The sequence below is a fragment of the Moschus berezovskii genome, chromosome 4, assembly GCF_049115385.1.
Source record: "Moschus berezovskii isolate FMDL1 chromosome 4, NW_MosBer_1.0, whole genome shotgun sequence".
In the NCBI taxonomy this organism is placed as follows: Eukaryota; Metazoa; Chordata; class Mammalia; order Artiodactyla; family Moschidae; genus Moschus; species Moschus berezovskii.
This window is the reverse complement of record NC_142463.1, coordinates 28,341,216-28,355,315: the sequence shown is the minus strand read 5'-3', so window position 1 is coordinate 28,355,315 and position 14,100 is coordinate 28,341,216. Positions and strand designations below refer to the sequence as shown.

General features: G+C 47.3%; 1 protein-coding gene across 1 annotated transcript; it reads right to left on the bottom strand.

Annotated features, from left to right (window-relative positions):
* Positions 1-1,104: 1,104 nt before the first annotated feature.
* Positions 1,105-7,995, bottom strand: DMRTB1 (DMRT like family B with proline rich C-terminal 1). The gene is made up of 4 exons (XM_088834848.1): positions 7,419-7,995; positions 5,693-5,898; positions 2,435-2,615; positions 1,105-1,169 (listed from the first exon to the last, which is right to left on the bottom strand). Exons 1-4 carry the CDS (start codon positions 7,993-7,995, stop codon positions 1,105-1,107), a joined length of 1,029 nt encoding a protein of 342 aa, XP_088690974.1.
* Between the last annotated feature and the right edge of the window lie 6,105 nt (positions 7,996-14,100).

Genomic DNA, 14,100 nt, shown 5'->3' with positions numbered 1-14,100 from the left:
AATATTGTAATTATCCTTCAATTAAAAATAAATTTAAAAAATTTTAAACTTCACAGAAAAAAATAACAACAATACTGACAGTAAAAAACCTACCAGCCTTGCCCAAGCCTCTCACTTGATAACTGAGATAAAGAGAAAGTCTTGCCTAAGTGCATAGAAAGAGCAGGCTGACAGGCCATGAATCCCAGCCACTGCCTGCCCTTCCCAAGGCTGCATTCCACAGAGAGTTAAAGAGAGCATACACCATCCACAAGTATTTCCACTGCTCATTTTATTTCAAATGTCAACTGTCCCCAGAAAGAAACTGATGCCACAGGTAATCTGGAAGCACCATCCTATTCTCTGAGAACTGCATGAGAACTTACGAAAAACTTAATTTTTAAAGCTAGCAATCACTATAAAAACATGAACTAGTTAAACTTTAATAGTTTTTTTTAAACCAGAAATGATGCCATAATGGCTTAAACTTCATGGGGGAAAAGTGAAGCAACCTCAGAGGCTAAAATGCTTGTATTTGATAGTAAAGCCCTTAGAGAAGGGGCGAGGGGCGGTAGCCAGGCTGACCCTGCGGGACAGAGCAGTAAGAAAGGACGTAGTAGAATCTGTTCAGCACCCCGGTCCTGGCTGCTCCTGCTATCCACTTGGATGTGCTGGACGCCTGATGTCTGTGCTGCCTCCTGCTGGGGACCAGACAGAGGCAGCCGAAGCAGAGACTAAGGCAGACAGTGCCTCGTGTCCTGGGGCAGGACCTGAGGAAATCAAAGGCTGCCTCTAGGGGTGAATCTGATTAACAGCAACCAACACAGAGCTGCTTAAATTCATTCCTAAACGTGAGCCCCCGCTAGTCTCCCACATCTCAGAGTTCTGGCCGCGCCCCAGTGACTTCCTCCTCTGAGTTCCTTTTCAATCCCCCGTGTCTCAAGCTTGGGAGAACCTCAGCAACCACACTCCTTCCTCCTATCTTGAAATGGGAATTAACTGCCATCTTATGCATATCACTACCCTTCCTCCCTACATATCACTGAATAGAGGCAAGAAAATCATTGCCGCCCTCCCGCCCCTCCCCCCACCAAGGCCACCCGCTGCTGGCCTGAGGGCCTGGGCCTAGTCGGACTGCTCCTGGGACGACGGCTGGCCGGGCTCGCTCGGCCCCTCCACATCCTGGTCATCTGTGAAGGACAGAGAAGAGGGGCTGCATTGAGAAAGAGGGGAAGTCACCTGTTTTCACACTAAGTTTTCTACAAGGCATCCTCATCATTGCCAGACCTTATGGAGAATTAGTTATTCCCATCCGACTTTTAATTTGCTAAGAGTCAGGAGACTGGAATTCTAGCCCTGGCCAGACGATATAGACTCAAGTTGAGACTCCAGCTCTGCTTGTCACAAGCTGGGTGGCAGGAAGATAGCTACTCCCAGCTCTGAACCTCAGCGTCTCCTGTGCATTAGATGGTGCCTACCATGCAGCATCATGGTTGGCATGGGGATTAGGGACAGCAGTGAGAACAACCTTTTACCAATGCGTTCATCATTTTAGCTTGTGTTTAATCCTCAGGATGACCTCAGGAGGGAAGGGACCCTTAATTAGTTTGCTCTTGCAGACACTGAAGCACCAAGGAGTGGATGAACTTGCCCGAGGTCACACCATGGGCAAGTGCTGGCTCCAGGACTTATCATACCCAGGCTATGTGGCAGCAGGGCCATCGTACTTCAAGTCACACTGTACCACTTCCCCAGCAAACAGATCTAGGCATTGGACAAAAACAGGCCTCGGTTTCTTTTCTTAAGGAGCCTCAGGGGAGGACTGAAAGGGGGAAAAATAAATCCTACAACCTTTAAAGCTTCAAGGGCCCTTGAAAGAAAACCCTCACAGTAACCCTGTGTCAGGGCCCACTTTACAGGTGAGAAGACTGAGGCCCAGAGGAGGGTGCGAGTGCCCAAGATCACCCGGTGCACCAGTGACCGAGCTGTGAAAGCCAGAGTGGCCTGAGCCAGAGGAACCATCCCCACCAGCCCAGACAGGCTCAGCGCATGCTACTTCCCCAGCCAGAGAGGCCTGGCACCTCTGGTCTTTCGGCACCACATGAGTGCCATCCTCTACGTCTTTGTCCACAGGAACTGTTAAGGTGAGGAAATCAGCATTGAAGCTGGGGCCAGACAGAGAATTCTGTTGAAATCCAAGGGGCACCATGTACATATGTGAGACCCTCTCAGGGTTCTATCACAGTTTCCTCACCTGAGAATGGGGACTCACCTCCCCTAGATGCTCATGTATGGAATTTAGAGAGGGGTGCCAGGAAAGAGTTTCCCCAGGGCCCAGGACATTGAAAATCCTGTTCTCCATTTCCCTTCCCTCCACGTCCACTTCATAGTAGGAACCCCATCCTCCAGAGCCTTCCTGCGTCCCTCGGCAGCTGGAAGACAGGACCTCACTCACCGGTGTTCTCCTTGTCCGTGTCAGGCAGGATGGTCAGCGAGAAGGTTGCTGAAGGTGGCGGGGGTGGCGGCGGGAGGAATTGGAGCACAGAGAGGAAGCCCGGTGGGAAGAACTGAGGCTGCAGCGGTTGCGCCAGAGGCGGGTAGTAGCTCGGCTGGAAGTCTCCCATGGGTTCCGCCACCTGCGGGGCACACACAGCAGACAGTCAGAGGGCAGAGGGTGAGCCAGGGGGGCGATCCCACATTCATGCCCCTGAATGGGGGCTCCCTGTGGAGGCGACTCATCTCTGCAGCCCAGACAGTGGAACACAGCATACTCAGAACAGGGTGTGCAGCAAACACCTGCCAGCTGATTGAAGGCAAGGAGGAACACAGGCACGACGCAGAGAAGCCCGGGGAGCAACTGCATTTGAGTGTGTCTACAGCCTCATTCTATCCTTACAACCCTAGGAGGGAGGGTCTATTAACTATCCTCACTGTTGTGACAAAAACCAGCATCAGCGAGATGAAGATACAGGCCCAGGCCAGAGCTGGGGAGCGGCAGAGGCAGAAGAGAATCCCAAGCTGGCCTGACTCCACTGCTCTGCACTGGAGAAGGGTCTGAATGTATCCACCTACTTGGGGTCCCACCTCTGGCACATGTGATGACTTAAGACTCCAGCATCACTGGGCCTGTGGGCTCCTCATTCTAACCAGACAGTATAGTACAGCTGTTACTGAGGCCAGGGAAGCTAGGTGACCTCAGGAAAAGTGGCTTCAGCCCTTCTGTGTTTATGTTCCTTCTTCAAAAGGTGAAAGCTATCCCCATACCGCAGGACCCACGGCTGGAATAATGGGATGTGGAGGGGTGATGACCACACAGCTCAGAGCTTAACTGAGAAAGTCATGAATGTAATAGAAAATCATAAATTTCAGGTGTAAGTCTTATTTAAATAATAAGGTCCTCCATCCAGGTACTCCAGAGCAGCACTTCACAGGCTGTGTGCCAAAGAAATCCAGAGTCCCGCAAGATATTTTTAAGTGCTTTTAGAAGTGTTCTTTGTCCAGGGAGTTTGAGAATCCCTGAAAACTGCCCCCACATCGGTGACTTACACATGAGCCTACTAAATCTGCTTACGTTAACCCAGCACTTCCTAACTTAACCACAAGGAAGGGAAGAAAGCCCCCTTTTGAGTACCCACCATGTCACAGACCAGACACTTTATATGCAGCCACACCTTACGGTTGGAAGCAATCAACAGCCTGATGATATAAAACTCTTACCCCATGCTAGAGACTAAGGACCTGAGCAAGGTCCTCAGAGGTTACGTGACATGCCCAGGCCACGTGCAGAGTAAGCAGCAAAGGCAGGATTGGTCTCTAGGTCTGTCTGATTCCAGGCCTGTGCTCTTTTGTGGGAAGAGAAAAGAGGAAGCAGAGAAGCAGCAGGTGGGACAGGACAGGAAGAGAAGGAGGCTCAGGGAGTATTTGAGAGACTGGGAAGGGGCAGCAGGACAAGGATAAAAGCAATTCACAGGTTCTTGGGTTTGAAACAGCTTCACAAATGAATGGGTGATCCCCTATCCAGACGTGAAGGGGGTAGGAAGGGGGATTATTAGTCTTTAATTCCAAGCTGCTCAGCCAAGCCTCTCCCTGGATCACAGTTCCTGCCTGGGGCTGGTGGTGGCAGCTCAGGCCCAGATAAACCAACTGAGATCACACTCCTAACAAAGGCCGTCTGGCAGGCCTGTCAATCAGAGCCTTGCCCTGGACGCCAGGCCCCAGGCTTCTGTGCGAGCAGACGGTGGGTGTGTGCTCCATTTGGCCAAGACCCCTCTCTTTGTGTGGAGGCTAGAGATGCCGTGTTCTCCCTAGGCTGCAATGGGGTGGCCAGCACCCCACCCCCAATTTCAGGCAGGGCAGGGGGATGGTGAGAGTCAGGGTCATGTTTGTTCCATACCTCTGTCCTGACTCTGTCACTGACCAGTCATATAATCAGAATCCCAGTCCCTTGTTCCCCACTTTTGTGACCCTGGACAAATCCATAACTCCTCTGAGCCTTCTTCCTCTGCTCTACAATGAGGAAATAACATGTACCTTGAGGGCTTATATAAGGGCCAGTAGGCACTCTGGAAATTATCAAGACCAGTGGTGTTCAAACTTTTCCCCCTTGAATGAATGGAAAATGATTTCTGAATAAAACTTTAGAGTATCTGGATCAGAGGAGATGCTGCTGCGGTGAAGCAGGAGCAGGGGTTCACTGTGTGGTGCATGACTTCATTACGTTAGCATCAAGCTTTGGTCCCTTCTCTTACTTTCCACATTAGACCAAAGAAGCCTGCTCTCTAACTCACTCTTCTCTACCCTCCACCCAAGGCAGCATCTCTGTAACACACAGGGTTGGGCTTGTAGCTAAGGAAGAAAGTAAAAGTAACAGTGGTCCACACTTCCCTGAACGTGAGCTGCATCTCAGTCAACTCCCTCACAGGTCCAGCCTTATGGGCCAAAGTCAGGACTGGTCATCCAGGCCTCTCGCTATTCTGCAGTTCTGATGGCCCTCTGGGGTTGCCAAAGGGGAGAAGGATAGGAGGAGCTGGAAACCAATGCTGCAAAAGCTGGTCACCTGACACATATCTCACACAACTCTTATATATCCAGAACTTCCAGAGCTTAAAACTCTAGGCTCAAAGAGCACATCAGTTAGTAACTGATCACTGACCTTATAAAATGATTAAATTTCACCCACTTTTTTTCAACAAATATCTCCTAAGGTGACCAGTGTTTGGGGGAAGTCTCTATATTTTTCATGACTAAGCTTAAGTGCCCTATCCTCTTGAAAGCCCTCTGCAGTCTGAAGTGAGCCATACTTTGGCAGCAGGGAACCTTTGTCTGCTCCTGACTCTGCCCTCAAATGTGTGGCTCCAGGAAAGTGCTATTTCCTCTCTGGTACCTAGTATTGACTGGCATTCCTTGGATCAAGGCTGGTGGTCACTCAGGTTCCCATGTGGCTGTTGCCCAGGTTTATCTGAGATGTGTCTGTATTCCTTTTTGCCTGAGCTCCCAGAGTGTCTTAGCCCACGCCACAGCCCAGGCCAACTTGTTCACACGTGAATTCCCAGAGGTGCACAGCAGACAAGGTCAATGCTGTTTCCTTCCACCCACTGCCCATGTCCTGGTACAGAGCGAGCACAATGGCTGGCTGCCTGGGAGAAAGTCTGTTAAAGCAGCCAGGGCAGCTGAGATAGGGAGGAACCCCGAAAATATCAGGGATGGGACTCACCAAGCCTTCTCCATGGTAGTGGCTGTAGGACATGTTCCGGAAACCCTGCTGCAGAGGGATCCCCGCAGTTGGGGACACATCCTGGTAGCCCAGGGGAAAAGGGCGGTAGGGGTGCATACTGGAGCAGCTGGGGTACAGCTTGGGAGGTTCTCTCTCCAAGTACTCAGACCCCACCACAGAATCTGAGTTGATGCTCAGAGGGAGCCCTGGAAAGACACGCAATGAGGGAAGTGTTAAAAACACATGGAACTAGGGAAAAGGGCACCATATTATTGTCTGAAGGTAGCAGTATAAATAAACACTCATATCCATCACAGACAACTCCCACATCCATTATGCTTTTGATCCTCCCTGCTTTTTAAACCCTTCAACCATGTTCTATTGCCCTCAGCAAAAGTCCTTGGCTCAGCCATGAAGCCCATGCAGGCTGGGTTCAGTTCCTGTCTTCACTCCAGCCTCACTGTCTGATAACTAGTAGCTCCTTCTTTCTCCTCCACCTCAGGGCCTCTGAAGATGCTGTCCCCTCTGCTTGGAAGGTTTTTCCTCCTAACCTCACTTTGCCTTCTTGAATCCTCAGTGCTCAGCTCCTAATCTTCCTTCAGACCACAGCTAAACCACTGGTTATTAGAGTTCTCCATACACCAATCTGAGATGTCCTTTTCTTTCACAAGGACAAGATCCTTGAAAGCAAGGAATCTGACTCACCCCCCTTCACCTTTTCATCACTACTGTGGGGCACACAGTGCTCAGTCGATGGAACAAAGAAAGGTTCCATACCTGCAGAAAGGTATCCTTCTCCTAGAACTGCTTTTCAGATCTGTCATCTTGTTCTCTAGGGACCTATATTTTCCTAGAACGTCCCAGAAGGCAGAATTGGCCTTCGGAGAGCATCAGACCAATCCCCTTAGCCTACAGAGGGGAGAGGCTATCGAGCCCCTTTTAAAAGTCTCAAATCTACATGCGACTTGAAATTATAATAGTGAAAGTTACAATACCTAGGGAACAATGCAATTTATGCATGTGGAGGGAGGAGAGAAAAAACAGCAAGAACGTCTCAATAGACTGTTCTCTTGTAGGGAGCAGAGAGGAGGTCTCATTCCCACCGATGCCGGGAAACAGGTGGGAAGAACGCACATACACACCCATTGGGCCAGAGCACCGCTGAGGAGCAAGCCGTCTAGGGCATAGAAGCGGGGGGAGGGGTGGGCGACTGGACGCAGGCGCAGTCATAACGCTCTGGCCCACCCACGAGGACGTTCTGGGGGAGGAGCCTCTAGCACCATAAAAGGTGGGGGGGGGAGAAGTGCGCAAGCGCAATATGGCCACTTTCCCGAGATCCTCTCTGCTGGGAGGAGGAGCCTCAGCTAAGCAGACTGGGGGCCATTTTTTTTTTTGCGGCCATTTTTTTTTTTTTTGCGGCCATTTTTTTTTTTTTTTTCCCAGAATGGAAAAGCAGAGACTATAGCTAAATGTTTTTAAAAATTACCCCTCGGAACCATCCATTCCTTTCTCTTTTTACCTTCTTGCAAAACGGCACCAAACCCAAATGCCTACTCAGAAAAAGGTATCCCAAAGCAAGATTCCCTCTAGAAAGCATCTTCCCACCCCCACCCCAAGAGCCCATACCCGCGGCTGGCCTGGGACGCCAGAGTCGGGGGAGTGGGGAGGCGGCAGCCCGGAGGGGAACCAACAGCGGAACAAAGGCTCGGGGCCCCGGGAATCTTACCGAAGTCGGTGAACGGCGGGCTGGGCACAGGCCGCGGCGGGCTGCACAGCTCCAGGCAGCCGGGGTAGCCCCGGCCAGCGGCCTCCTCCGCCAGCTGGGGCTCCAGAGAACTGGGTCTGGCCCTGGCGGCATGTTCACTCAGGCCCATGGGGCCGTGGTTGCGGTCGCCCAGAACCGGTTGGAAGGCACTCGGGCCGGAACTCCGGCCCCACGGGGGCCTCTCAGGGACGCAGGCTGCCGCTTGGCCGGGCTGCGCGTCTCCCAAAGGGTCAAGCGGAGGCAGCGGGCAGAAGCTTGGGCCTGGCTTGGCGGCCACGGCCCCGGAGGCCAGCTGGGGCCCCTGTAGGCACAGGGCCATCTCCTGCTCTTCTCCAGAGGCCTGCTTCTTGAGCACCTTTTGTGCAGCCATGATCTTCTGGCGCTCGGCGATCAAATAGCACTTCTCGCAGGTGCACTGCTTCCAGGGGCACTTGCCCGCGTGGCCCTTAACTGGTACTAGGAAGCCATGGTTCCGGCACCGCGAGCACTTTGGGGTACGAAGCATCTTGTCGGCCTGCTTGGTAAGGTCTGCGTTCATAGCACAACCGCCTCCTCTGAAAGCTTCAGGGACAGTGAAACAGAGAGAAGCAGTTCCCCCCAAGTCCCAGGTGCTGGGGACTTTGGATACACTTGTAACAAGGCAGTGTTCACTGTGTCCCAGGAGCTGCTGCAAAAACCCTTGCATTCTTTTTTTTTTTTTTTTGGTGCAAAGTTTGGAGAGCTTCTATGCCTTGGTTAACAACATGCAAAGGATTGGGTTGAATAAGTTCTTCAAGTAACGCTTGCATGTATGTCATCTGGGTTAGCTGCAGTCTTGGGCATTTAATTTCCAAACTTTCTCTTCCCACCGTACCGTACACAGAAGGTATTTCGTAATTAAAAAAAAAGGTGGGGGGGGGGCAGAGAGATACTCAAGGAGCCACAGATTCAAAACTCCAGAGGAAAGTAGCTGTTGGTAAACCTGTTGCAGTAGAAAAGGATTCCAAGTGTCAAACCGTGTTTCTCCATACAGAAGCTGCTGCTTCTGCTTAATTTCAATTTTGTCCCTTACAGAGAAGCAACTATTCACAGTGATGCTTCCAGAATATTCTCAGGAGCTCAATGCAGTGTGATGGTTGCTCAAGGGTGTGCCTTTAGAGTAATTCCCATTTTTTTGAGTCTTGTTGGTATAGGAAGGCATCTCTGGAAGTGGCATATTGCTGTTGATACCTTCCAAAGAAAAGCATGCTTGGAATGATTTAAAGTAAAAGGGACTTAGGATATTTTAGCATGAGCTTGAACCAGTGCTTAATTGTGCCGTGAATTTAGTTATTCCTGTAAAGCAACCCAAATCTTGGGACACATGCAAAGCTGCCATAACTTCATAGTTTTCCCAAGACTGCTAAGCTAATTCATTTTCTTGTTTGATAGAAATTTGTTACACCCTGAGGTCTTTTTTCCCCCCTGCTTAGGTCTCAGAAAGAAAGAAAGGGAAAAAACAGAACATCATCATAGGATTAATCATTATCTTGGACCGAGGAGCCTGGTAGGCTACAGTCCATGGGGTCGCAAGGAGTTGGACAGGATTAAGCGACTTCACTTTCATTTAGAGGGGGGTTGTTAAGCTTAATACCTGGCTAAAATGTGTGTGTTTTTAATTGTCCTTTCTCTGAGGTTTTCTGTTTCTGGTAACAGAATGGTAGAAGTGAGAGCTAAGGCCTGGTGCCCACCTTGATCTTCCTGAGCCGCTGGTTGCAGGTGTACTTTGCATTTCTCACCAGCTACCTGACAGTAGGAAATGGTTGCCATTCTGAGGCTGATTGTATACTGGAAAGCTGAAAAGATGTTTGTAAAGTTTTTTCCTGCTTTGAAGAAATATGTTACTCATCTTAAGAGGACGGAAGTATGTTTCCTGTATTATTTGACCCTTTAAGAATGTCATTGGTTATTTCAATCCATTTAAAGAGATCTAGGTTTGTCTCTGCTTTGCTCTAACAGCCTATATCTTAATTTTTTGTTTTAAAAAATATGGTCCCATAAATGAAAGCACAGACAAGTTCTTTTTCTGACTCCACTTAATTCAGAATATCTAATTTTTTCACTGACCTTGTCATTTGAAAATGTTACTTAAAAATCATAGTTTCAATACTACTGTCAAAAAATCTGGGCACAAACTGCGCTCTTTCATGATACTTCAAATTATAAGGTCATTTTCTGCATTATAAAATATAAATTTTAACATCAGGTGACATCAGCTGATAAGGCCTAAACATGAAAGCTACTCTCATTTACATTTCATACTTGACCACTCAAGATCTCTTCATTTTCCTAATAATGATTTAAAGGAAAATCCTATTCAAAGACAACCATTTGAATTCATTTATTTTAGCCTTTTTAATGGCAAAATGCTTCCATTTTTACTCATAACTTTGGGGCAAAATATACCCAAGGTGATGTTAATTTGCATACTGCTTTGAGAATGTTAATAAACAACCATAAATCTTTTAAATCCATAGTCATCTTATAAGATGCAGAAACCTTAGGGTTTATACAGTAAACAAATAAGAAAAAAAGGACTAGTTTATTTCTCTCTTCCCCTCAAAGTCTCAATAAATTCCAATAAAGCTTTATTTATTTCATTCTTGGAAATTCGAGCAAATTGATAGGTTTGTTATATTTGGGTTGATGGCTGATTACTTATTAGGCTGCTGAATATATACATATATATGTGTAAAATTCATTTAAATTGTTATTTTAAAAGATAGTAAGTGTAAAATTGAAAAGCTGGAAGTCAAAGAAGGATGAGAGCAGTAAATACACAGTATACCCCTTCCTTCCTTACACTGAAACATTTGAATGTTTATGTTTAAGAAGGTCTGCATCATCACAAGCGGATGTTTATAAAATGACAAGTTACAGTGCTGAGGCATCACCAGTTTGACTAACCACAAAGGGGCTGGTTGATAGTCATATCTGAGTCCCAGCTTTAGATACAGCTACTTCTTCCACAGAATCCCAAATTTCCTACCTTCAATAATGGCTCTTCCATTCAGTTAACATGATTGTAATTGATCCTATTTATTTTAAAGAGCCTTGTATTATGCTGTGCATGAGGGTATCACTTGTAATCATTAAATACTGTGTGCACTGTAATGTTTCCTCACTGGTAGCATGCAAGAGTCAGGAAGAGCTTTTTTGCCTATAGCATCTTCCCCCCAGTGGCTATAACCCAGATATCTGCTGTCTTCTTCTTTAGGCTCTCTCTCATGAGCAATGAAAACATTGATTGAAGATTTTGTAAGGGGTAGAGAGGAGGATTTCTTGCCTGGAGAATCCCAGGGATAGGGGAGCCTGGTGGGCTGCCGTCCATGGGGTCACACAGAGTCGGACACGACTGAAGCGACCTAGCAGCAGCAGCAGCAGAGAGGAAGATTTACATGACATGTCCGATAGCAGGTGCTTTGAAATCCTGTGTTAGTGTTTCTGTTCTCTCAAGATCCTCCTCTGCCATGCCACACACACTGGAGAGAAACTGATCTGGTCCCCCTCCACCTTGCCCACCCTCCCCATCCCCATCTCACTACCCAGGCTCTCTAGCTTTGCTCTTCTTGATTTTTGAGAGTTCTGTAATGGCTGTGACTATCTTACTTTCCTTTATATCTAGCACAATATAGACATTCAGTAAATATTTGTTGAATGTACAGATGAATCTTGCCTCCCTCTCCTGCCAATATCAAAGGCATCTCATTTCTCACTGACACAGTAAATTAACTTGGATCCAGCAACTTTCTCCTATATCACACAAAACAGAAAGCCCAGAGTGAATAAGATCCAACAGAGATGGTTGGATGGCATCATCAACTCAATGGACATGAGTTTGAGCAAACTTTGGGAGACAGTGAAGGACAGGGAAGTCTGGCATGCTACAGTCCATGGGGTCGCAAAGAGTCAGACAGGACTGAGCAACTGAACAACAACAGCAAGAGTAAATCTCCCAACAAGCAGAATTTGAGGATCTACCTTGCTTCCTCGAGATCACCTCTTACCCGTGATGGTGTAATAACAGTAGTAATGCCAACTAGCGCTTACTAAGTGTTTGCATGCACCAGTCATTATAAACTTCTCTGCTATTGCTGCTGCTAAGTCCCTTCAGTCGTGTCTGACTCTGTGCGACTCCATAGACGGCAGCCCACCAGGGTCCCCCGTCCCTTGGATTCTCCAGGCAAGGACACTGGAGTGGGTTGCCATTTCCTTCTCCACATGAAAGTGAAAAGTGAAAGTGAAGTCACTCAGTTGTGTCTGACTCTTCACAACCCCATGGACTGCAGCCTACCAGGTTCCTCCATCCATGGGATTTTCCAGGCAAGAGTGCTAGAGTGGGTTGCCATTGCCTTCTCCAATAAACTCCTCTATGTGTTAATTCATATAATCCTCAAACCAACCCTCTGAGGTAGGTACTATTATTCGGCCCCCTCCACCCCGCATTGCACATGTGATGAAACCAGTGCCTTGAGAAGTCAGGTAACTTGCCCAAGGTTTTCTGCCATCAAGGGGCAGAGTCATGGTTCAGAGCCAGGAAACCTATCCTCAGAGTCTCTGTTCTTAACCATATATCTACTAACTCAGTATTTCTTCTAAGCAAATGCAGTGTCGTCCCCAAGAAAGCACTGGTGATTAATAGACATGTTTGTCTTGTTACATATCCTATTACAGTTGGGGCAAAGGAGGGTAAATAAATGTGGTAGCAACCTGGGGAAATTTTCTAGGATGCCCTGCTAATTTGCTTTTCTCTACCCATAGCCAGTATTCATTCAGTGTCAACTATGTGCTAAGCATAAGGGAAACAGAAGTAAATAAAAATACAGGATCCTTACTTTTAGGCATACATTCTAGCTGGCAAATAGACAGTAAACAAACAATTCCAGATGAAAGCTGAGGAGTGGTGGGGAGGATGCTATGGGTCCTAATGTGGATCAAGAAATCAAGGGAGACTTTCTTGAGGGGCTGATTCCTGAGGTAGGCCTAAGGATGTGTAGAAATTAGCCAGGTGCAGGAGAGGTGTATCCCAAACAGAAAGAATATGTTTAAGGCTGTAGCATGGCTGTAGTACAGTGAGGCCAGGAGACTGGAAAGAGGGGAGATGGAGAGGTTAAGCAGTAGCCATGTGAAGGGGCTCCTTTAAAGGAAACTGTAGTAGTCACCATTGAAATGGAGCATGACTCTGCAGGGCCCTCCTGGGTACAGAAGCCCTCAGTATCTCCCTTTTCTTTCAAAGAGAAAAATCTTTAGCCTCCTAGGCCTTCACTGTGTTCCAAAGAACAGATTCAATCTGTTCAATCCTTTCCTAATTACTAATTAGGAAAGGGAGGGAATGCAGAAACAAAGGAAAAGCAAGCAGTCAAGAAATGATAGTTCAGCAATAAAACAGAGTCTTAGTTCCTCCTCAAGGGATATATATATATAACCATCTGACGCATATCTTTGAGTTGTTCTGTAGGAACTGAAACAGACCCTCACCCGAGTAGAAAATGGCAACCTCATGCTGAGCAGGAGCACTAGATCCAGACTGGTTGGAACCAGGAAGTTAATAAATAAGATTCTGAAACACCACCCTGTCACCTCACCACCAACCAATGAGAGGAAAGCCATCCCCCTGCAACCATCACTTCAAACGTTGCCTTTCAAAGCCTTTCCCGGAAAGCTGTTGGAGAGTTCAGGTATTTTGACCATGAGTTGCCTGTACTCCTTTCTTGGGGCCCTACAAATAAGCACTGTATTTTCCTTCACCAGTAAACTGGCTTTGCTGCACAGCAGGCAAGCAGACCAAGGTCGGTTATCTGTGCAAAGCAACATTCGTGCTCCTAGTAGTAATAATTCTTCACCTGTGGTGGGTTCTGGGGAGGAGAAATGCATACATCATATGCTTTTTAATTAAGTTGCCAGAGTTCTTAGCAATATTAAATGTAGACTCTACTGATCAAGTAGCATGTAAATAATCCACTGCAAGCCCTCAGATTGGAATCTTATGAGAATCTGATGGATTATGTATCACAGTAATGGTGCAACCTTAGTATATAGCAACACCCTTCTTTCTTTCCTAGTTTACACAGCAGTTTTCTGGTAATTTATACCTAACAAGCTAATAGGAAAATATTCCTTTGAGAATAACATTAATGCATTTGAAGATTCAAAATGCAAACTAGAATTTTATTAGACTCCTCTAGCTAACATATCCCCTTCATGGATCACAGCCTTGTCAGGGCAAAGGGGCTTGCATAACTCAGTGAAGCTCTGAACCACACCATGCAGGACCACCAAGACAGATGGGTCATAGTGAAGTGTTACACAAACCGTGGTCCACCAGAAGAGGAAATGGCAACCCAGGCTAGTAGTCTTGCCTGGAGAACCCCATAAATGGTATATCGTGTGAAATGCCAGGCTGGATGAATCACAAGCTGGAATCAAGAGTGCCAGGAGAAATGCAGATATGCAGATGATACCACTCTAATGGCAGAAAGCAAAAGAGGAACTAAAAAACCTCTTGATCAGGGTGAAAGAGCTGGCTTGAAACTCAGCATTTAAAAAGCTAAGATCATGGCATCTGGTCCTATCACCTCATGGCAAATTGAAGGGGGAAAAAGTGGAAGCAGTGGCAGATTTTATT